Consider the following 23,489-nt stretch of genomic DNA (forward strand, 5'->3'; position numbering starts at 1 on the left):
ATTCACTTTCAATTTTTGGATGTTTCATTCAAAAAAGATCTGAAAGTTACTTAAGCTGGAACTGAGTTTCTCTCTGGATTTGGGCAAACCAAAAAAAAAAAAAAGTTGATGTAGCTAATCAGCGATGGCTTTGATGAAGTGTATTCATACACAGACAATCACCAGGCCCCATCCTGGAAGCCAATCATTTCAGAACACGTTTTTTCAAGATGTCAGTTTGCTATAATAGTAGGTTGTTAGACACAAACTACCATAGTCTTGGTTTTGTTTTTGTTTTCTGAATTTGCAAAAAGCGGTAAGCTTAAGTCACGAGGAAAAACACAAAACTGCTTTTCCCCCACTAAAAGAAACTTTATTTACCTATGCTTAAAACTCTACCTTAAAAAATGTAGAGATTTAATGAGGAGAAAGAAAACTTTAAAAACGTAGAATCTATTAGAATCTCACGTTGTCATTCTGTGCTCCTTGCAGTTAAAGACCATGTCATTATTTCCATTATTCTTCCCTCCTAATTTTCAGGGCTTATTAGCCTGGCTGTAAAAACTTGCTCCAGCTGAAATTTGGCAAGCTGACAAGGCTGCGTGCCAGAAGTAATTTACTATCCAGTGTGGTTTTCGAAGTAAAAGAAGCTATAAATAATAGAAAAAGAAATGAAAAGTTACTGGTTCCAAATATTTTAGTGTCACCTCAAACTTTTCAGCTTTTGTGGTTGGCAAAGCGAGATAACATGAAAGGTTTGAAAAGTACAGACGCTTTGCATTCGCATCAAACTGGTGTCTCTGATGTTCTCAGGCATCAAAGACGAGTCTGTGTCTATCACTTCTGCTCTGACTTTGAAGTTTGCAGGCACTTTCTGTGTGGGAGAGTCGGACAGGGGACTTCGAACAAGGCAGGGGGATGGGATTCCAGGTGCCTTGTCCCTCGTAATCGTTGAGTTTAGGGACTTCCTTTCATAAAGTAATAATAAGATAGACAACTATTTCTTTCTCTGTCATTTTTAACCAAAGAGCTAGCTGTCTGTGGATTTAATCTTCAGATGTGATAATGTGACTATACCAAGGAGAAGCTCAACTTTACTTTGTATTTTAGGTTCAAGTGTGTGGAAGGCAAGAGTAGAAATTTTAACTTGATTCGCAAACATCTGGTTAGCGTTCATCAGACAGCTCCTTAAAAGATGTTCTCAGGACCTTAACTGAGAATCCTCTTTGCTGTTTTCTATGTTGGCTCATCAACACAGAAATGGGGGCCAAGTGTTTTTCTCTAAGCCTGGGTGATCAGGATAAATCTTTCTGGGATCAGTCTTACTTGACAAAAGGCAAAAAATCATAATAATGTATGTTAAGACAAATACTAATATATTATGGGCTTGCATGTAAAATCATATGAGCACTTTTGGAGAGAGAAGACTGATCATTTGTACAGTGGTACCTGTACCTGTTTTTCTCAAACAGAAGTGTTTGGCAAAATTTTGTTTTTGTTTGTGACCTCTGCATCAAGACACAACCGTGGCCATCTTTCCCACACAAACACAAATGTAGTCATCTTTTCCAGAATCTTGGAACAAATTAAATTTGTGAACTGTGGTATCACTGTATATTAATAATTCTACCCTCAAAAGGGGTAGGTAGGATAGGGAAGCCAAAAAGAATTAAGATGTTTGCTAAGTGTGTTAGCACACACCTGTAATCCCAGCACTCAGGAGGCTGAGGCAAAAGAATTTCTGTGAATTTGAGACCAACCTAGTGAGTTCAAATTAAGCTGGAACTATATAGTGAGACCCTGTCTCAAAAAATCAAATTAATAATAAATAAAATAAATCTTTAAAAATAAGATATTTAGTGTACCAACTCAACTCCTCTTCATGAATGTACTGCATTATGTACTTCATTACGTATTGCAAACATGTAGTAATAAAAATTTAAAAGCTAAAAAAAATAATTCTGAGTCAGGCATGGTGGCTCCAGTTTGTAATGCCAACATTCAAGATGCTGAGGCAGCAGGATCACTGCAAGTTCGAGGTCAGCTTGGGCTACATCGTGAATTCAAAGCTAGCCTGAACTACATAGCAAGACCAACCCCCCCCCCCCCAAAAAAAAAGAAAACAAAGCAAAACTTTTTCCTAAAATATACATAAAAGTTAATAATGAAGCTGTTAAAGAGAATGATATTCTATGTTATGGGCTCTTTGCTATTGTTATTTATATGTCTTTTTTGTTTCTTGTTTTTCTAGTAATTTGTTTTGTTTTATTTTTCCCTCTAATGCAGAAAGGATAGATATACATGTAGAAGCTTATATATGCCTAGAACATCTCCTAAATAGTTTATGCAAATTGATTATATTACACATCATGATATGAACAGCTACTATGATCCAGTAATGCTTTTATTCTTTGTTTAGAGTGGTTTTTGTCTGTTTTGTATTATTTAATTTCAACATACATGAAGGTATGGATAGCTATTTTGAAGAGAACAAGAGATGTGGTAGCCATTGTTGATTTTCCTATTGTCTGGTTTTGAAGGCTGTAATGCTTTCATTATTCTGTCTTAATCAGTTTTATACTATTTTGTTTGTATGCATTCATTGTGTGTGAAGATATAGGTAACTATTTAGAAGAAAACAAGAGACATTATGGTAACCACTGTTGATTTCCTGTTGTCTTGCTTTGAAATCCTGTTTTCACATTGATTGTTTTCTTCTGATCTGCTTTGCTCTGTTTTGTTTTTCTCTCTTTAAAATAAAATAAAAATATTATAATAAAAGAGAGAAAGATATTCTCAAGAGAGAATCTGGTAATTAACTTTTTCTTCTTAAAGTATACTATCTAAATATACAAATCTTTTTTTTTTTCTGTCTTTTTTGTCTTTTTGAGACAGTGTCTCGATATGCAGTTCAGGTTGGCCTTGAGCTCACTTTGTAGCCCAGGCTGGTCTTGAACTCACAACGAGCCTCCTGCTTCAGCCTCCCAAGTGCTGGGATTACAGGCATGAGCCACCACACACAGCTTAAAAGTACACATTTTAACTGTACACTTCAGTGCATGCATTTTTACATATGTAGACACACATGATCCATCTACCTTGGTCCAGTGTAGACTATCTCCAGATCCAGAGATGATCTGGGTTTTCTTGGACTTCTCCAGTCAGTACCACCTTACTAATCTGATATTTATGGTAAGTTTTCAAGATAAAATACAAGACTAAAATAGAATCAAACATTTTTAGGGGCATTTTATCCTTCCAGACTCAAGTGCACATATTTTTTGCCCATATCGGGCATTATACAGTTTTCTCTGCTGTCTTGGGCTTTCTCCTGCAGATGATATTTTTGGTGCTGTGGATGATTTCTGAGGCTTCAAATATGCTAAGAACTCTCTGTCACTATACTAGATCCATAGCCCCTACTTGGTGTTTTTCATCTCTTTAAGAGCTCCTTTCTGGATCAGTGTTTTCACATATTTATGTGATGTGTTAGGTGGGTTATAAGAATTGAAACAAAACCAGACATGGTGGCACATGCTTGTGATCCCAGCACTTGGTAGGCTGAGGCAGAAAGATCACTGCAAGTTCAAGCCCAACCTCTGTTACATGTTGAGTTCAAGGCCAGCCTGAATTACATAGCGAGACTCTGTCTCAAAAAATAAATTTAGTGCACATAGTAGCTATGTACACAGTAATACTTAGATAGCTGTTTTATGAGATGCTGAAGTGAAAAGGAGGCTCTGCCTTTTCCATTGTAAATAAGAGCAAGATAAACATAAAATCTAAACTTTAAAATCAGGGAAGACAGTAACTGGAGTTACATTGTTTTAAACCCCGTATATCAAATTTGACTCAAACAAACGATTACAATTTGTCAGAGCTTACTGACTTTTTTGTACTTTAAGAAATTTTGCAAGTGACTTTTCTTATTTCATGCATTTATTTACTGAGCTTATTATATGATAGGGATTGCTCTCACCTCCCAGTGAATAAAACAGGAAAAAAATACTCAACACAGGACCCATTAATATTACTATACTACTAAGAAACTGTGCTTGTATTGTACAATTACGGTTTTTCTCCATGCTTCTATTATGGAGCTGAGTTAAGAAATGATAAAGCCCAGGCGAACATTTGTCTCAGTTCTGAGGCCAGAGTGGTAAGAATGTGAAATGACGAAAAGAATGAAAGCTACAGACATGGTGTATGATGAATTGCTAACTAAGCCTAGATCCCTTTCATAAATCACGTAGAGGATCAAGGTGCTAGTGTGACTGCTGAAATAAACAGGTCTAGCAAGAACTCCTGCTTTGGCTGATCATCTTCCGAAAACTTTTTTAAAAGAATGGAGCGGCCCAGTTGTTATCTTAGTTTTAGTAGTTACACCAGCAATATAGCTTCCAAGCTGGGTTGCCTGATGTTCTCTTAGCAATGTTAAACTGCTTGCATAACGCTTTAAGGAGGGTCTGTCTATAACTTGTTGACTTATTTCAGTAACTCCCAAGCTTTTCAATACCAAAACCCCCCTCCTTAAAACGTATCTGTATTTATCCAGCGCCAAGTGTTTTGAAAGAGCTTGTCTATACAATCAGGTGATTTAAATAATAAATATTTCTTCCCATTTTGCAATTAATCACCCAATAAGATTCAAACTGGCACGTGGAAATCCAGGGTCATCACACTGGTTCACTACTAGAACGAAGGGTTCTGGGTAGCCGGGCCAGTTTCAGAGCCCCTTGCGATTTCCCTAACTTTTTGAAATGCTTAAGTACTGTAATGTACTTTTTTAGGTTCAGAAATTGGGGTGAGGGAAGGAAACGCAACAAAAACAGACAATACGTGGTAAAAAACGCGCTTCAGGTCACTTTTAGGTAGCCGGGGTAGTTTTTTTAAGGCCCGCCGGAGGCCCGTGTCGCGCAGCTATCCCCGCCCCGCTGGTTCCCGCCCCTTCTAGCCACGCCCCTCCGTCTGAGTCCTCACCTTGGAACCGGAGGGTTTCTTGGCTGCAATCCCACGGTCAGCCACAGAGAGGAGACAGCGGCCGCGAGAACCGAAGGGCCGTAACCAAAGGCGGAAGCGGAAAGGGCGGGACGTAGGCGCGCGTTACGTCAGCACGCGTGAGCCCTACGGCTGGGTCTCTGGACTGGAAGGTGGGGGCGTTCTTCGCGCGTCAGTGTCTCACCTCCTGCGGGCTTGTAGATTTCCGACCTCATGGCGGAGATAATTCAGGAACGCATAGAAGATCGAATTCCCGAGTTGGAACAGCTGGAGCGCATTGGGTTGTTCAGTCACGCGGAGATTAAGTGAGAGGACTGGGGTGGACGGAAGGGAGGTTTGGGGATGTGTGTGTCTGAGTGTCAAGGGTGGAGAATAGTTGATTTATATTTATTTTTTCTGATTCAGAAGTTCATTTCCAGATCTTTGCTACCCAGAATAAAACACTCATCTAGTGTAAAGTGATCTGTCAGTCCATTTATCTACCAGAGACACTGTCAGCTCTTCACGGAGGCGGGTTTTGGGGCTAAAAAAGATGGTACAACCAGGGTCCTTGCCCATCAGCAACTAATTAGAGTACTACGTATGGCGGGAAATGCAGACAATTTAAACATTTTAGTTGCAGGGCTAGTTAGAGCGAGTGTCGTGCCCTAGAAATGGGAGGAGGGGACTACTGGAACCCAGGAGAAGTCTTCCTAACTGTATTCGCTAATGGGAGTTTTGTGTGCGATCCGAAAGCCTACCCACAGCGTCTAGCACATAGTTGGCATTCAGTGATTTGTTAAAATTACTTTTAGTGGGATTCTGTGACTTTTTTTTTGCTTTAGAGTGACTGTGGGAACCTCAAAATACACATTTGTTAATAAAATAGAACAAGAACAACGAAAGAATAAAACGCGGAACTTAGCAGTGGAGACTCTTAGAAAATGTTCAAGTAAATATTATCATTACCATGTATAATTATCCTGTGCATCTTGCATTACATTTTCCTAATATGCATATGTTGTGCATTCACTTCTTAACTAAAGGTGACTATGGTGATTCACATCTTTTATCATAGCACACTGGAGGCTGAAGCAGGAGGCCAGTCTGGACTACATAGTAAATTCAAGTCTGTTCTAGACTACATAGTGATATAGTGAAAAAACAAGTTTACTATCGAGATTTGATTATGATAAAAAGTTTTTTGTTGAGTGGTAAGTGTGTGGCTCAGTGGTATAGAGAGCTTGTCTAACTAGCTAGCATGCACAAGGCCAGAGTTCGATCTCAGGCACCTCAAAAACAAAACAGCTCCCTACCCCAGCTCCCTGCTCAAACCTTCAAGTGACTGAATTTAGAGGAAAAGAAATCTATTTGCTTTGCTGGGGAGTCAATGATCCTGACAAAGTGATTTTCCTAAAAGTTTAAAAATTCATCCTAATAGCCTTAGAACACAAAAGTAGTCTTCTTCATGATAGCCCATCCTATAATGTAGGGTGTACTTTTAATTTTTGATTTTCTCCCTTTTTTCTCTTTTTTTATTCAGCTCAAACTTGCTCGGTATAGCCTATTTTTCCTCTATTCTTCTGTTTTTTTCCCCTACCTTCAGTAAATATAGAAGTTTGCCACTGGAGGAGAAAATCCAGAAGTAATCATGTAAGACACTACTTAACGTTTTTAAAAAAATGACGTTTATTGGTGCATTTTGAATATAAATAATAATCACATTCATCATAGGGAATTTGTACCTGTATATGACACAACTTGAAGGCAGTACTTATCTAAGAAGGATAATGGTGTCTGGGAATTATATATCTTGGTGAATATATGATATACTTAAACCCAAAGTTACTTTTGTTCTTTTTGAGTATTATAGTTTAAATGGCTTTTTCCTTAGGGCTATCATTAAGAAAGCTTCTGATCTAGAATACAAAATACAGCGAAGAGCACTTTTCAAGGAAGACTTTATCAATTATGTTCAAGTAAGTGAACATTTTAATCCACTAAAATTTTGAGTTAGAACATTTGGTAAATTCAACGTTAGTTTTCTGCAAAATTTTTCAACTGTTATTTAGATTGGTGGTTTTGAACAGGGCAAGAGGTGATTATTGGGAGCTAGATGTGACAGTGTACGCTTCTGACCCCAGCACTGGGAAGGCTGAAGCAGGAGGATTGTCACAAGTTTGAGGCTAGCCTGGACTACATAGCAAGATCCTGTCTCAAAAAATAAATGGTCAGACAAACAAACCAAAAGGAGACAATTATTGGACATTTCATGGCCCACTGAAGCTTTAGTCCTTGTCAAACTGAACTCCTTCCTTCTTCCGTAGTACTGGGATGTGAATGCAGAGCCTTGTACATGTTAGGCAGTCACCATTGACCTACATACTCTGGCTCCCCACCCCCATTTTCCCCTTCCCTCTACTCCCCTTTCTTTTCCTTCCTTCCCTCCTTTCTTCCTTCTTTCTTACTGAATGAATAAATCAGAGGACAAGAAACATAGTGTGTGTTAGGATTTCAGCAGGAAATTTGCCTCTTTGGTGGTAGGATAGAGGAATGTAAACTTGATAGTAGTACATGGTTGGAAAATCTCTTAAGTCTGTTGATTTGGAAGGAGGGCGTCTTTAAGATTCCATCTTCTAAATGAATGGAAGGTTTGAGTGAAGATGAACATAGGCCATACTGATTTTCAGTTGAGGAAGAACTAATATGTTGGATGACAGAATCACTATTCAGAAAGAACCAATAACATGAAATATTTATATGACTTAAAGTTCTGAGATTAAATTGAAAAAGAAAATATGAATGCGCAACATATTAGACTTGGCTGGAAATCTTGCTTTCAGAAGAGATCTCCTGGCTTATAGTAAAATATAAATATCTACATTAACAAAAGTAGAATGATTGGTAAAATTGCAAATGGTAGGAACCAAGATGTTGATTTGAAAAAAAGTTTTGTATTATGACAGGTAAAGTATAAGGGTTAAGACTACATTTTAAGAAAAGGACTTTGGGGGCTGGAGATTTAGCTCAGCGGCATAAGCGCATAAGCGCCTGCCTTGCAAGCAGGCAGTCATGAGTTCGATCCCTGGTACCAGTTAAAAAAAAAAAGAAAAAAAAGAAAAGGACTTTGAACTGGGGCAGGAGGATTGCAGTGAGTTCAAGGCCAGCCTGAACTCCATGGGAAGACCTTGTCTCAGAGCACCCCTCAAAGGTGCTTGGAAAGCTGGGTGAGGTGCTGCAGGCCTGCAATCCCAGCACTTGGACACCTAAGGCAGGAGGATCAGTGTGAGTCCATGGCCAGCCTGAGCGGCATAGGGAGACCTTGTCTTAAAAAAAAAAAAGCTGATTGGAAGATAATTAATATAGAAACCTCATTATGGGAGAAAATAATTTCATCGGAAAGAGCTACAGCTGTTTAATCTGAAATAGATTTAAGAAGAGGCAAATGATTTCATTCTTCAAATATTTGAAGAGCTATCTCTGTAATTGAGCTTGAATAGTTTTAGAGAGTGTAACTGAAATAAGTAACTTGGAAAATACACATATGTATAAAAAATACACATAGTGTGCTCTCTTCCTTACATGTATACCTCCTTGCCCATGTACAACCCTGTAAACTAGCAGTGAGACACAAGGATATTTTAAGTCAGTGCAGTTCTAGTATCCACATTGAAAATATAGAAGCTTTAGTATAGACCTTCTTATGTACACAAAAATAAATTCCTGATGAGTTAAAAATCTTAATGTGAGAGGAAGAGGTCTCACTATACAGCTTAGGCTGACCTTGAACTTAGTATGTAGTCCAGGTTGGCCTTAAAAATGATTAAGATGTGATGTGTATAATTACCAGTTCCCCAAGATGAATGTAATTATGTATTACAAACATGTAGTAATAAAAAAAAGACCAAATTCAATAAATCAAAAAAATCTTAATATGGGGAAAATCTTCAAATCTGTAAAAACTATAAAAGAATAACTTCAGGTAAAGAAAGATTTTTTTTTTTTTATCTTTTTGAAACTGAGTCTCATTATGCACTACTACAAACTGGCCTTGGGCTCACTGTGTAGCCCAGGCTGGTCTTGAACTTGCAATGATCCACCTGCTTCAGCCTCCTGAGTGCTGGGATTATAGGAGTGCACCACCACATCTGACACAGAAAGATTTCTTAAATGAGAATGTGAAAGCACAAACCATGAGAGAGATTGGTTTATTTGATTACATTAAAAATAAAGTTACTTGAGTTTGATTCCTGGTGCCAAAAAAACCCCAAACAAAATTACCATACAAAAAAGATACCACAATTCATGTGAAAAGGCAAGCCACAAAATGAGAGAAAATACTTGCAACACATTTAGAATATACATATTCCATAAGAGTTCCATATATACATATATGGGAAGAATTACAGATCAATAAAGAGGTGATATTATAAAAGAAAGCATATCCTATGAACAGGCAAAGGGTGAACCTAATAGTTAAACTTATGAAAAGATGCAAGCCTTATTAGTAATCAGGTAAATAGAGATTAAACTAGAACTCCTGTTTTATGTCTGTCATACTAGTGAACATTGTGAAGACTGACAGTGTCTATTTGGTACTGCTACTTTAAAAAGTAATTGATGATAGCCCACAAAGTTGAAAATATGTATATCTGAGACCTAGCACAATAAATTGTTATTATTATTTTTGAGACAGAGTCTTGCTGTGTGGTTCGGGTAGCTTTGAACTCACAGTTTAGCACAGGATGGCCTCAAACTCACAACAATCCTCTTGCTTCAACTGCCCAAGAACTGGGATTACGAGTGTGCGCCACTAACTGCATAATGATACCCTATCTCTAACTACAGAGCAAAACAAAACAACTTTTAAATGAAATGTGTAGTCCTGTGAGATTCTGAGCTTTCTGTCTGAGTTACTTTTCCAGGAGTGCCTTAGAAAACAATTGTGATATGTATATGTATCCATTGTCTAAGGTGAACGAGATATGTATTGTGAAGCGAACATATACTAATAAAAAAGTTAGTATAGGATTTCTAAAAGAGGTATAGGGATTCTATATATTTTTTTCCTTTTTTCTTTTTTTTTGAGATAAGGTCTTGCTATACAGCTCAGACTGGCCTTGAACTTACTATGTAGTCCAGCTTGGCCTCAAACTCATGGCAGTCCTGTCTCAGCCTCCCAGGGACTGGAATTACGGGCATGTGCTACAGTGCCCAGCTCTAAGCAGTATGTTACATTTATTTGCTTTATTTATATATCAACAAAGATATTTTTTGAAAATCTTTTCTCTTATAAGAAGCTTGATCCCTTTAAACTTATACCCCTTGTAAACTAGAGTTTTAAAAAAATTTCATGTTTATGATACATAGTGATTACATTTACCTTAGGAGTTTTATACATATGTATGTTAGAAATTTGGGTAAATCACCATAAATCTTTTTTTTTTTTTTAATCAGTACCAGGGATCAAACTTACAATCACGCGCTTGCAAGACAGGCACTTAGGCTGCTGAGCTAAATCCCCAGCCCCAAATCACCATAAATTTTGTCTCATGGTATTAGTAGGATGCTTTTTTGTCTCTTAGGTGTTTCATAAACCTTATTACTTTTGTATTTGTGAGTTTTACTGATACATGGTGAATTTTCTGTGAATCCTGTAGGGTTATAAATTCTTCTTATTCATAAAAAATTATCTTTTATTTTATAGCTTGGTTTATGATTTGAACTAAATGCATTTTCTGTATTTAAAAGGTTATAATTTCTTTTGCTTCTATGTCTTTGTATGTTTCATTCCCACAGTATGAAATTAATCTTTTGGAGCTGATCCAGAGAAGAAGAAGAGTAAGTAGATAATTTTTTTAAAAGTTGGCTTTAAATACAGAATTAAGCAGTGTGGTTGCGTAGTTAGAACAGTTTGGCAGATGGCACTGATAAGTTGTGATGTGCTTATAATAGTTATTCATAATCGCTTCCTATGTTAGAATGATTAAACGATCTTGTGGGAATGCTATTTTGGGTAAATGTGATTAAATTGAAGGTTTGGTTTTCATGTCTCCTTTTAGCGCATTAAGTATTCATTTAAGAAGGATGAGATTGAGCATTCTATTGTGCAGCGGGTACAAGGTGTCTTCCGACGAGCTTCAGCAAGGTGGAAAGTAAGTGATCCAAGCATGTTTATGAGTTGTAAAGTCATGTACAGTATTACCCTTATTATGAGTTGGATATTCAAATGCATTGTTCTCTATTCTTGAGTGTCTTAAACTTATTTGATGATGGTATCATTGTTTGAAACACTTTTTGAGCCACTTAAATCATCTTATTACCTTATTGTTAATGTATGAAGGATGGGTTGAAAACAGTGTATTTGATATATAGTGAAGATTAGGAAATCTCCCAGGACATGTTTGGATATCTGTAGGTGAAGTACACTGAAGACTTGGGGTACAGTATAACATTATTAATAACATATTATTCAAACAGTGTGGGGCTTTGCGTATTAACCTGGGAAGTACTTTTGATTCCTGGGAATGACAATTTTTGTGTTTCTATACATGACTGAGATTTTTTTTAGAAGAGCACTAAACAAATGTCTTTCCAAACAACAAAGTTTGCCTTGAGCATGGTGGGCATAATTGGAGAGTCAGATGGAATTACTATGGTTAAGACATCTAAGACCTCGCTGAGGATCAGACTTATGGACTGAAGGGTGGTAACACAGTGATCTTCTTCACTGTTTCTAAGTTAATTAACACGAAAGTGTGTTATATGTAAAGTCAAATTCAGGCAGCTTACTGCGTTTCTCTTCTTGCAGGACGATGTTCAGCTTTGGCTCTCCTATGTAGTTTTTTGTAAGAAATGGGTGAGTAATGGGTATCTTTTTTTTCCCCTTTCCTTCTTTTTGTTAATCTGCCTTTTAAGCTTCACATTTTGTTTCTAAATTCTGTGTTTATTCTAGTGATACAGGATTTTAATAGGAAGAGAACCTAAAAAGACTGAAGTTGAATTCAGTGTAATATTTGTGTATCTAAGTTGCCATGTCGGTTGAAAAGAAAGTCATTTTTATGCATATTCGTCCAGTAAAATTTTACTTTATTTATTTATTTTTAAAGTTTTTGCAGTACTGGGGATTGAACCTAGGGCCTTCACCCTGAGCTATATCTCTAGCTTTCATTTATTTATCTGTTGGTTGGTCTGTCTACCTATTTATTGTGGTATTGCTAATCAAACCCATGGCCTCCACCTACCCCACCCCAGTTTTTACAGTTTTTTTTTTTTTTTTTTTTTTTTTTTTTAGATAGATTTTCTGCACTGTGTAGTACAGAATACTCTTGAACTTACTGTATATCCAGGATTGCCTTGAACTTCTGACAGTCGTTTTGAGTGCCAGAATGTCCCAGCCTTTTGAGTGATGGGATTATAGGCATGTGCCCCAATACCTGACCCTCCTCCTTTTTTTAGAAATTTAAAATAGGGTCTTGCTAAGTTGCTCAGGCTTGGCTCAAACTTGCCATCCTGCTAAGATTATAGTGTGCATCACTATTGCTGGGTCTTTTATTTTTATCTTGAGATAAGTTCTTGTTAAGTCACTGAGTTTCTGAGGTTGGGTTTGAACTTGGGCTTCTCATGCTTTAGGTTAAGGTGAGAAAATATTTTAAATGCTTTCGATTAGTGATTTCGATAAAAGACAGCTCTGTTTGTTGATATGTCCTTAGGAGTAGCTGATCTTGTCCCATTGAATTTTATATTTGGTGAGGGTATAGTACATAATGCATGCATATGGATAGTAATGATTTCTCTGTGCAGAAAAATAGAAATTTTTCTTTTTCTTTTACAGGCTACCAAGGCTCAGCTTAGCAAAGTATTCTCTGCCATGTTGGCCATTCATTCAAACAAGCCAGGTATGGTAAATTCTTACCAGTTTTTTCTCTATATTTTACTGAAACGCAAGCCATTTGGAATTTATTTCGCTTGATGAACCAAAGAGAAATTGTTTTGAGGACTTGATCTTAGGCAATTGTCTTTAGTGCCTTGTTCTTGAATAGGTACCTGTTACAATAGTTCATCCTTGCCTGGTGTGTACTGTTAGTTACTGGTTGAGTATTGTAGCTGCAGACAAGAACAACTTTCTTTTAGTTGGTAGAAAATAAACTTTTCAGTCTGTTGAGAGACTTTTTTTTTTGGACACAGAGAAATCTGAGTGATTTGAAATGTTTTAAAGGGGAAAATCTTGACACACATTTTGTTATCAAAACAGAAAGTTGACTAACACAAATAGGCCTGCATATTTTGTAAGTGAAAGACTTCTCTTGTGAGAAAGACAGTTAGTTATATAGTGGGGGCGCTGTAGTGGTTATTCTCAGGGTAGTAGGCTCAGTAGACACTTTATAGTACATAAGACCCAAATAGGCTACATTTGTCACCACCTTTCTCAGGGAGATACAGCAAGATAGCATTAGACCTATTTCCTGAACAGAATCCTCTCGGCAGTTTGGAGGTTTCCAGGGTGGCACTTCATAGTGTGAAAGGACAAGACCTCATGAGTGGCAGGGACACCATTTTACTTAGAAGCCCCATGGTTGGAGATAGCTTCCAGAAAGCCTAGGAAAGGTCCATGCTCAATTCTGGAGACACATGCTCAAGAAAGCCCAAAGCTCTCACCACCATTTAGCCATTTAGGTTCTTCCTACAAAATCCAGTTGTAGTTACCAGTGAAGGGTTATTATTATTATTATTTTGCCAAAAGCAGTCCTACCTGGTGAGAAGGCTGCCCTTTATTAACCTTCTGGGAGATAGCTAGAGTGTTAACATTAGGTTAATTTCCCACGTAGAAAGGCAAGTTTTTTTTTTTTTTTTTTTTTTTTTTTTAGTTAACTCTAAATATAAAGAAGTGCAGAAACAATTTATTGATTCTAAGAGTTTTTTCCAACATTTTATATCGGGTTCTGACCTAGATCCCCAATCTTCCAAATGAGTGTATGGCAGAGGCTTAAATAAAACGAGACAAGTTGTATGATTTTAGGGCTCCAGGAGGGTCAAAACCCTTTAGCTGAGCTCAGGACTCTGAGGGCTAAGACAAAGACTTCTCTGGACCACCCGTTTTTATTAGGTCCAACAACAAAGGGTGGGGAAACTAATGAAAGTGCAGGCAATGAGCAGGACCTTGGGAATCCCTTTAAGGACATCTTCAAGTAATGAATCATGTCAGTTTAGGAGAATCGTCTTATGAAGACATGGTAGGAGTGAGACAGTAGAAGTAATTCCTGCGGCTGTACTCTCTATCATCTTAATTGATGTTTGAGCCAAGTATCTCCAGCTGTGGCCTTATCTTGCCCTTTGAGGTCTCTCTGGCTCACAAGCCACTACAGGCCTCACCCAGGACCTGTGATTCATAGAGTTTCACTTACTATGAATCAGCTCCCATCATCAGGCAAGGGGCCGAAGCCAAGGACAGACTCTCAGATGGACATAGAGATCAATTAGTTAATTTTAAATCCTGCTCAGAGCCACTTCATAGTTGTTTCTAACAATTTTAAACCCTTTAAAATTTGTATGTGACTTAAAATAATTATGATGTCTTTAAATCTGGTAAAATACAGTAGCAGACACTTCTGTGTCCATTATCCAGAATGAATACATGTTAACATTTCCCTACTTACATTACACATACCTGCCTAGATAATTACCTGCTTAGAATATATTTTCTGGGGCTGGGGATTTCGCCCAGCGGCATAAGCACCTGCCTTGCAAGCAGGCAGTCGTGAGTTTGATCCCTGGTACCGATAAAAAGGAAAAAGACAAAAAAAAAAAAAAGAATATATTTTCTGCCTTTACGTAGAGGAGTAAAATTTTGTAATTAGAAACTCTATGCCCTTCCCCTTTAACTTAAAAAGATATTATCCTGGTGTAATTGTACATACCTGTAATCTCAGCACTCTGGGAGGCTCAAATAGGAGGATCACAAGTTTGAGCCCAGCCTGGGCAATTTAGTGGCTTAGTAAGACCCTGTTTCAAAATAAAAGGCCTGGGGATATAGCTCAGTGTAAAGGCCCTGGGTTTAGGGCTGAGGATTTAGCTCACTTGCATAAGTGCCTGCCTTGTAAGCAGGCAATCATGAGTTTGATCCCTGGTATACCCCCCCCCCAAAAAAAAAAAGCCCTGGGTTCAAATCCCCAGTACAGCAAAGACAGACAAAAATCCTTGCATCCTTGCATATTAAAGGTTGGAGCATTGGTTCATTTACTGAAATGAAGTCTGATATTTTTTCTTTTATAGCTTTGTGGATTATGGCAGCCAAATGGGAAATGGAAGATCGCTTGTCTTCAGAAAGCGCAAGGCAATTATTTCTTCGGGCTCTTCGCTTTCATCCAGAATGCCCAAAACTCTATCAGGAAGTGAGTGTGCTAAGTGTGATGGGGCACATCTGTAATCCCAGCTACTCCAGAGGCAGAGGGAGGAGGATTTGAGTTTGAGGCTAGTTTGGAGAATTTAAGGAAACCTTGTCTCAAAATAAAATAAAAAAAGAGTAAAGATACATAGCTTAGTGCTCCCTTGGATCAATTTCCACCCAGTATTATCAAAAAAAGTGATGAAGGAAGGCAAGGTTATAGTACATGTTTATAATCCTAGCAGTCAGAAGGCTGAAACAGGAAGATTGTAAATTTTTCTTTTTATTGTCTTTGTCTTTTTGAGGCAGGATCTCATTGTGCAGTTCAGGCTGGCCTTCAGCTCACTTTGTAGCCCAGGCTGGTCTTAAACTTGCAACAATCCTCCTTCCTCAGTGTCCCGGGTGATGGGATTACAGGTATGTGCCACCATGCCTGGCTAGGAGGATTGTAGATTTGAGGCCAACTCAAGATATGTAACAAGATCTTGTGTCAAAAAAAAAAAAAAAGAATGTGTTCACATAGGATGGTTGAGGGCAAATATTATTAAAATATATTTTCGTAGCCGGGCGTGGTGGTTCATGCCTGTAATCCCAGCACTTGGGAGGCCGAGGTAGGAGAATCCTTGGGAGTTCGAGACCATCCTGGGCTACAAAGTAGGCTCAAGGCCAGCCTGAACTGCATAGCGAGACCCTGTCTCAAAAAAGACCAAAAAAAAATTTTTTTTTTCTTTTTTCTTCCTGTTTCACAAAGTATTATTTGTGCTTCATAAAACTTTATTGCTTTTTTGAGATAGGGTCTCATTATGTAGTTCAGGCTTATGTAGCCTAGGTTGGTCTTGAACTTGTCTTGTCTAGCTTCCCAAGTGCTGGGATTACAGGCATGTGCCACCATGTTACCACCTTTAAAAAAAATGGTAAAATAATAGTAGAATTATCATATATCATTACTAAATTATTGCTAATTATCTTATAGCTATATTGACAATCTGTTTCTTTTATAATACATTTTCTTTTTCGTATCGGAAATTTAGGTTATTTCCAGCATTTCCTCCAATCCTTTTATACATGAAAGTTAAATACTTTCATTATTATAGGATTCCTGGAGGCAGATTTGTTGGCTTAAAGGATATCAACCTAAAAAATGTTTTTATTTTTTTTTTTTTGAAAATGTTTTTAAATTTAATTTTTTTTTTGCAGTACTGTGGAACTGAAGATTCAACCAAGGGCTTTTGTACTAAGCTACATCTCCGGCACTTTTTTCATTTTGAGACATGGTCTCACTAAGCCCCTAAATTACTGAAGCTAGGTTTGAATTTGGGGTTTTTCTGCCTCAGACTCCTGGGGTGGTGGAACTCCAAATGTATGCCACCACACCTTGTGATATCACTGCCTCTTGATTATCTTTTCATTTAAGTTGAGATTGCCCTGTTTTTATTTATTTTTTAATTATTTTGAAGATAGTAAAATACAACAGAACAAGACAGAACAAAGCCAATTGAGACAGTGTAGTGAAATCGGTACAGAACTTCACAGTAGGTTCCTGGGATAACAGTAATAGGTATCACAGTATATCTCGTTATTTTCACAATAGTTGTTCTTTCAATCACATATAGCAAAATAAAATGAAGTACAGAACATTATAGAACTTACCAAAACAGAATATTGAATAGAACAGTACCATTAATCAGAATAAAGTAAAACAGTAGTAAAAATATTTGCCTTCAAAAAGATGGTAGAAAATCCCCCTTATTTGCTGTATTGCACATGGTCAGCCTCCCAAGACATGTTCAGATCTCTGGTTCTCATTTGCTAATGGGGGGTGGGGCAGAGGAAGTGGGATGTTTGATTCTCAGCCCATGCACCGGTACGTTCCAGCATGGCATGGGTCTCAGGAGATGCTGGTGGTTCTTCCCCTGGGGTAGCTGCAGCTTGCCCTGTTTTTAGTATGATGAATGATTTTTTTCATTGAACCTTAGACATTTTAATTATTTTATGACATTCTGGAAACTTTAAATTTTGTGTGGTAGATTGCTTTTGATGCTGTTTGCTTTTAGATAGATGAGAATGGGATTCCAGATTCTTCTCAGCCTTGGTTGATACTTTGACATATATTATGTCACAAATGAAATTATTTATAGAAATATTCATCATTCGGTGACAAACTTACCTACTTCCTGATTATAGCATGTTTGTTGCTTCTCTCAGGCAACTAAGCACCAGATTCTATGTTTTGTTTAGTTGTGAAGTGGTAAACAAAGATGCAAAATGGGTGTGTGTGTGTGTGTGTGTGTGTGTGTGTGTGTGTGTGTGTGATGGCGCTGAAGACTGAATCTGTGGCTCTCTACCACTGAACTACATTTCCAGCCTTGTGCCTCAGCCTCTTGAGTAGCCAGGATTACAGGCATGTGCTGCTCGGTATCTGTTCCCAGCTTTCTTGGCATGTCTTTTGCCCATAAAATGAGTTGTTGTTTATGACTCTTCAGATTCTAGTGCTGAAAGTAATTTTGTTTTTCAGTATCTGACTGTATTGTTCATAAATTATTTTTGTCTACCTGGAGCTACTTGCATTCAAGAGGGTACCCCTTGCTTTCACAGGAAGTAAGAAATATGAGTTAGTTTGTTTCTTGGATATTTCCAGGGTTTTGGTAAAGGATTAGGTTGTGCTTTTTCTCTATTTCCTCTATTTCTCTATTTTCCTCTATTTCTCTATTTCCTCTATTTCTCTATTTCCTCTATTTCTCTATTTTCTCTATTATAGGAATATCAGAGCCCCATTATAATTAGGCTGCCCAGGGCTCATGGAGTCTGGAGTAGTTATAGATAATACTTATTTGAGACTTAATTTGAAAGTTGGCAGCTATCAAAATACTCTTTATTTTTTTAAGCTTTTTAAATGATTCTTTGTTGTTATATTTGTTGGTACTAGGGATTTAACTCATGACTGCGTGGTTGCAAGGCAGGCACTTACGCTGCTGAGCTAAATCCCCATTTTAAATTTTTAAAATAAAAACATTCTTAAGAGTTGATTTACAAAAAAAAAAAAAAAAAGGAGGGCTGGGGATTTAGCTCAGCAGCATAAGCACCTGCCTTGCAAGCAGGCGGTTGTGAGTTCGATCCCTGGTACCGATAAAAATGAAAAAGACAAAAAAAAAAAAAAGAGTTGATTTACATCTCTAGATGGCTTGGCAAGAAGAGCATAAAATAATACCATTCTCATCACACTTGTCAGTATCTATTAGTTTCTTAACAAAGTAAACTATGAGTCTCTCAGGCTTTACCAAATCCAATATTTATGGGTTAAAATAATGGCATTTTAAGTATTTTTTAATTAAGGTACTTTTAAAGATTTTCTCGTCATTATTTCCTTTTTATTTTGGTTTTCATTATTTTTCTTCTGTAGTACTTCAGGATGGAGCTGATGCATGCTGAGAAACTCAGGAAGGAAAAACAAGAATTTGAAAAAGCTGACATGGATATGGTAAGATCTAATGTGTTGTCACTCAGACGACACAGTGTCTTCTGAGCCCATGTAGGATTAAGAGTTTTTGAAATATATTTTTCCTTCTAATTTACTGTTGAAACTTAAAGATGAAGTTAGAGTTGTAGATATTCTTAGTAAATACAAAATAAAGTTTTGTACTTTAAATATAACTGCTTCGGGTAGTTAGTGTCTTCAACATTACTACTAATGGAATGATCAAATGATGTTAATACTGTATGATCCTAACGTGATGTATTAAGGGATTCATGGAGCCTGAGTTAGATTGTAAAATGTGTATTTTCTAGCCTTTTTTAAATACAATTTTTAATTTGAAGAATAGTGGTTTTGTTGTTGTTGTTGAAGTCTTTTTTTGAGACAGGGTTTCACTGTGCAGTTCACACTGGCCTTGAACTCACTTTGTAGCCCAGGCTGGCCTCGAACTCACAGGTGTGCACCATCATGCTTGCCTGGAGGAATAGCTTTAAGACAACAAAGTCTAGAATGTTAGCGCTAAAGAAAACCTTGCTGGTATATATTATTGTGATCTCCAGCTCAGATCTTTGTTTGTTTGTTTGTCTTTTTCCTTTTTTTAATCGGTAGCAGGGATCGAATGTTTTTGTTTTTTTAATCCAAATAAAATCTTACACAGAAGGTAATCAAAGCATGTAAAACTTGACCCACTCTGGTCTAAATGGAGAGTGAGGCTTTAGGCCAGGTGATCTTACCACCATTCCAGAGCCTGAGGGAACATAGCTGGAAGATAAGTCATCTCACCTAAGGTGCATGTTTTACAGGTGAGGGAACTGGTTCAGAGAGAGACATGATTTGCTGGAGATTATATAACATGAGTAGTTAGGACTGTTAACATTTGTACTAGTGCTTTTTCTATTTACTGGCACTATCTGTTAAGTTTTATATAATGTAACTTTTGTAGGGAGATTTTGAACATCCTGAAGAAATTCTTAAGGGCGAGTTGGCACGGATCGTTTACAAAAATTCCATAAGCAAGATTAAAGGTATGTATGTTTTGAATATTGTTTTGTGGTAGGAAAGTGAAACATTCTATTTATTTATTTATTTTTTACGGTACTGGGGATCGAACTCATGACCTTGTGCTTGCCAGGCAGGCACTTATGCCACTGAGCTGAATCCCCAACCCGAAACATTCTATTTATAATGAGGAGAACTATTAGCTAATTTTGAGATCTTCCACTAGAATATTTTTAAGACTGTAGTAGGTTGGGCATGATGGCAGATGCCTGTAATCCTGATTTTCCTGAAAGGTGAGGCAAAAGGTCACAGGTTCAAGCCCAGGCTGGGTAATTTAGTACTTTAGCAAGATGCTGTCTCAAAATAAATTTAAAAAGTTATCAAAATATAGCCTGATATGAAAACCTTGGGTTTAGTGCCCAGGGCCTACAACACAACACAAAACACTGTAGGAATTGTGTACTGTATTTTTCAGAGAAAGCTTATTTTTTAGGTGACAATTGAGTGTTTCGATTAAGTTTTTGAGTATTCTTTCGGGGAGCTGGAATAAATGATTTAGCTTTGTATGCCTTTAAGAACTTTAAAAGGCAGAATATTTATGAATGCTACAAAATACTGTGTTAATGATTTTGTTGTTAGGTGACTTATCTCCTCATTTTGTTATATTTCTCAAGAACAGATAAACAATCAACTCTAGCTCAAGGTTATGTGATTTTAGCATGTTAGGACTTGGATTCTGTCCCCAGCACCAGAAGGAAAAAAGCCTAATCCTAATACATCAAGAAAATGATACTTTTGGAGTAAATTGGTTGTTTAGCTTACTGACGATGAATCTTCTTTCTCTTGCTTTTTAAATTTTAGGTGCAGAATTTCATGTGTCACTACTTTCAGTTGCACAGCTTTTTGATTTTGCCAAAGATCTACAAAAAGAAATTTATGATGAGTAAGTAAAACAGTATAAAGATGACTTTACCCATTTCTGATCTTTGTAATAAGGATTTGAGGTTGGGTATTGAGAAGGAAGGAGAGGAGATATTATACTCTAAATCCCTGGAGGAAGAGTTTCAGGGAAATTATATCCGATTATGTTAAAAAAAAGTATTTTCCTGAAGTTTTTGACTTATTTATTGGCTGTTTTTGGGAAATGGTTTGTCTTTATTCAATAATATATCCTAAATCTTATAGAAAAACCTGTATCCTGCTTCCTTGGCATGTCTTTTGCCCATAAAATGAGAGAGTTATTATTCATAACTCTTCAGATTTGAGTGCTGAAAGTAATTTTATTTATCTATTTTGAAAAAACAATTTTTTGGTCTTTTTGAGCCAGGATCTTGCAGTGCAGGTCAGGCTGGCCTTCACTGCACTTTGTAGCCCATGCTGGCCATAAACTTACAGTAGTCCTGCTTCAGCCTCCTGAGAGCTGCAATTATAGGCGTATGCCACTGCACCTGGCAGTAATTTTATTCTTCAGTATCTGATAATGTCTACGAATTATTTTTGAATACCTGGGGTTACTTGCAGTCAGGGGGCCCCCCTTGCTTTTACAAGAGATAAGACAGAATATGACCACTTTGCCCCTTTGGTTTCTCCAGGGTTTTGGAAAAATATTAGGTCGTGCCTTTTCTCTTCTTCCATTATTAGAGAAAATCAGGAACCCCACTATAATAAGGCTATTCAGGGCTCATGGTGCCTGGGGTAGTCAGAGATAACAGCTGATTTGACTTAATGTGAAATTTAGCATGTGTGAATGGTGCCTGAAAAATCAGTACATGAAAGCTGTTCCACTGACTGGGTTGTGCATTGACTGACAGTATTCTGGAGAGAGCCTGTCAGGAAACGGCTCTCCTGGTGCCAGAACTGTAAGGGTGTCCTGTGCAGTTTTAGAGCATGAGGAGTTGCTTTTGCGTTAGGTATTGAGTCAGTCTCATTGTAGGGCGGGTGCCAGTAATTTGTGTTTTGCAGCCTTCAGGCTCTACACACAGATGACCCCCTCACTTGGGATTATGTGGCACGGCGAGAACTAGAGATTGAGTCCCAGCCAGAGGAGCAGCCTTCAACAAAACAAGCCAAAGCAGCGGAGGTGTGCCGAAGGGAGGAGAGGTGCTGTGCGGTGTATGAGGAGGCAGTGAGGACTCTGCCTACAGGTGAACTCTGTACCCATCATGTGTAGAAGTGTATCTGTGAGTGTGAGACTGGTGCTCCTGACCTCACGACCAGAAATCTCTTCCAGCTGGTTCTTTCTGTGATGAAACTTCGACGCACTTCTTCAGTAATAGTGAGGTTTATGTGCATTTATTTGGAAGAAATGATATTTAAGAAATAATTCAGAAGGTGGTGTTTATTTAAAATGCAAAGGAGAGAACCTAAGGCCTTGTGTTCGCGCAAAAAGTGCTGTAGTGCTGAGCTAGATCCCCAGCCCTATTTATTTTATTTTGAGACATGGTTTTGCTAAGTTGCCTACGCTAGCCTTGGGTTTGAGATCTTCCTGCTTCAGTCTCCCAAATTTCAGGAATTGTGGGTGTGCACCACCATACCTTGCAGAAGATTCTGTAATTGTTGTTCCTTGATTAGCTTTTGTTAGAGATTTTTTGTTTGCTAATATTGCAGACTAAAGGTCAAGTGAGCACAAAACCTGGAGATGTTTGGTTGGGTATAATTGGAATAACACTTTCCTATCAGGGAGTAAAACTTCCTCAGGAGTTTTCCCTTTGAAGAAAAGGTGTATGATGATTGTTGACCTAAGAGGATTGGTGACCTGACAAATGCAATCTGACTCTTCCAGAGGGCATGTGGAAGTGTTACATCAACTTTTGCTTGGAACGATTTTCTAAGAAGACGAGTAGTGAGTTCCTCAAAAGGAAGGTAATGATTTACCACTGACTTCTGTTACATGGTTATAGTAACTGACTAGAGAGTCTTTTGTCTACTGAAAAATAACAGAAGCCTAGCTCTTTTGGATTGTGAGCCAGCCTCTGGAATTGCTTTCTCTTTCTCCTTGTGACTATCCTGTTGTGAAGATAGAAGGTTGGCTTGTCCTGGTACTGGTCAGCAGGGCAGGAGAGGCTCCTTTGCACTGCACTGTGCCTGGGTTAGCCATTAGGCTGATAGCACCTCAAGGAGCAACTCCGTCCCTTCTCTGCATTCTCAGAAATGTACAAAACTACTTTTTTTAAATGTCGTGAACAGAGTCCCTTGCAGGGATCCTTGTAATGAATTGGGGGAATCTTTTCTTATTTCAGAGGCTGGAAAGAACCATGATTACATTTAGGAAGGCACATGAACTCAGACTTCTCTCAGAACTCCACTACACGCAGTGGGTAAGCACTGGGAGAGCATATTTGTTGCCAGTTATGTGCACTTATTCCTGTTGTTCTGTGCTAGTTGCATAGGTAACCCCACTTAAGGGTTTGGTGTGTAGAGGCTGTTTACATTTAGTTGTCAGTATTTGATGGAGGCCAAAAGTGAAGCCCGTTTTTGTATTTGTTTTGAGACAGGCTTTCAATATGTGGTTCAAGCTGACCTTAAACTCCCCATGTAGCCTAGCCTAGCCTTGAGCTTGAAGCAACCCTCCTGCCTCAGCCTTCCAAGTGCTGGGATTACAGGCATACATCACCACACCCTGCTCCTAAAGGAAATCTGTGAAGTACAGGATATGTAGTGGAGAGCACTGCAACAGTC

General features: G+C 37.9%; 1 protein-coding gene across 1 annotated transcript in view; it reads left to right on the forward strand.

Annotated features, from left to right (window-relative positions):
* The first annotated feature begins 5,079 nt into the window (after positions 1–5,079).
* The window catches only part of Utp6 (UTP6 small subunit processome component), a 30,519-nt gene continuing 12,109 nt past the window's right edge, over positions 5,080–23,489 (forward strand). The window contains exons 1-13 of the mRNA XM_003469627.5: positions 5,080–5,282; positions 6,851–6,935; positions 10,756–10,797; positions 11,019–11,111; positions 11,768–11,815; positions 12,791–12,854; positions 15,229–15,347; positions 18,741–18,818; positions 19,756–19,837; positions 20,673–20,754; positions 21,774–21,955; positions 22,594–22,673; positions 23,051–23,128. Of these exons, the coding sequence (XP_003469675.1) occupies positions 5,191–5,282; positions 6,851–6,935; positions 10,756–10,797; positions 11,019–11,111; positions 11,768–11,815; positions 12,791–12,854; positions 15,229–15,347; positions 18,741–18,818; positions 19,756–19,837; positions 20,673–20,754; positions 21,774–21,955; positions 22,594–22,673; positions 23,051–23,128 (1,125 nt within the window). The 5' untranslated portion in view covers positions 5,080–5,190. The remainder of the gene's footprint in view (positions 5,283–6,850; positions 6,936–10,755; positions 10,798–11,018; positions 11,112–11,767; positions 11,816–12,790; positions 12,855–15,228; positions 15,348–18,740; positions 18,819–19,755; positions 19,838–20,672; positions 20,755–21,773; positions 21,956–22,593; positions 22,674–23,050; positions 23,129–23,489) is intronic.

The sequence above is a fragment of the Cavia porcellus genome, unplaced genomic scaffold (genome assembly GCF_034190915.1).
Source record: "Cavia porcellus strain 051 isolate PalLab524CR breed Dunkin Hartley unplaced genomic scaffold, mCavPor4.1 scaffold_6, whole genome shotgun sequence".
Taxonomy (NCBI): Eukaryota; Metazoa; Chordata; class Mammalia; order Rodentia; family Caviidae; genus Cavia; species Cavia porcellus.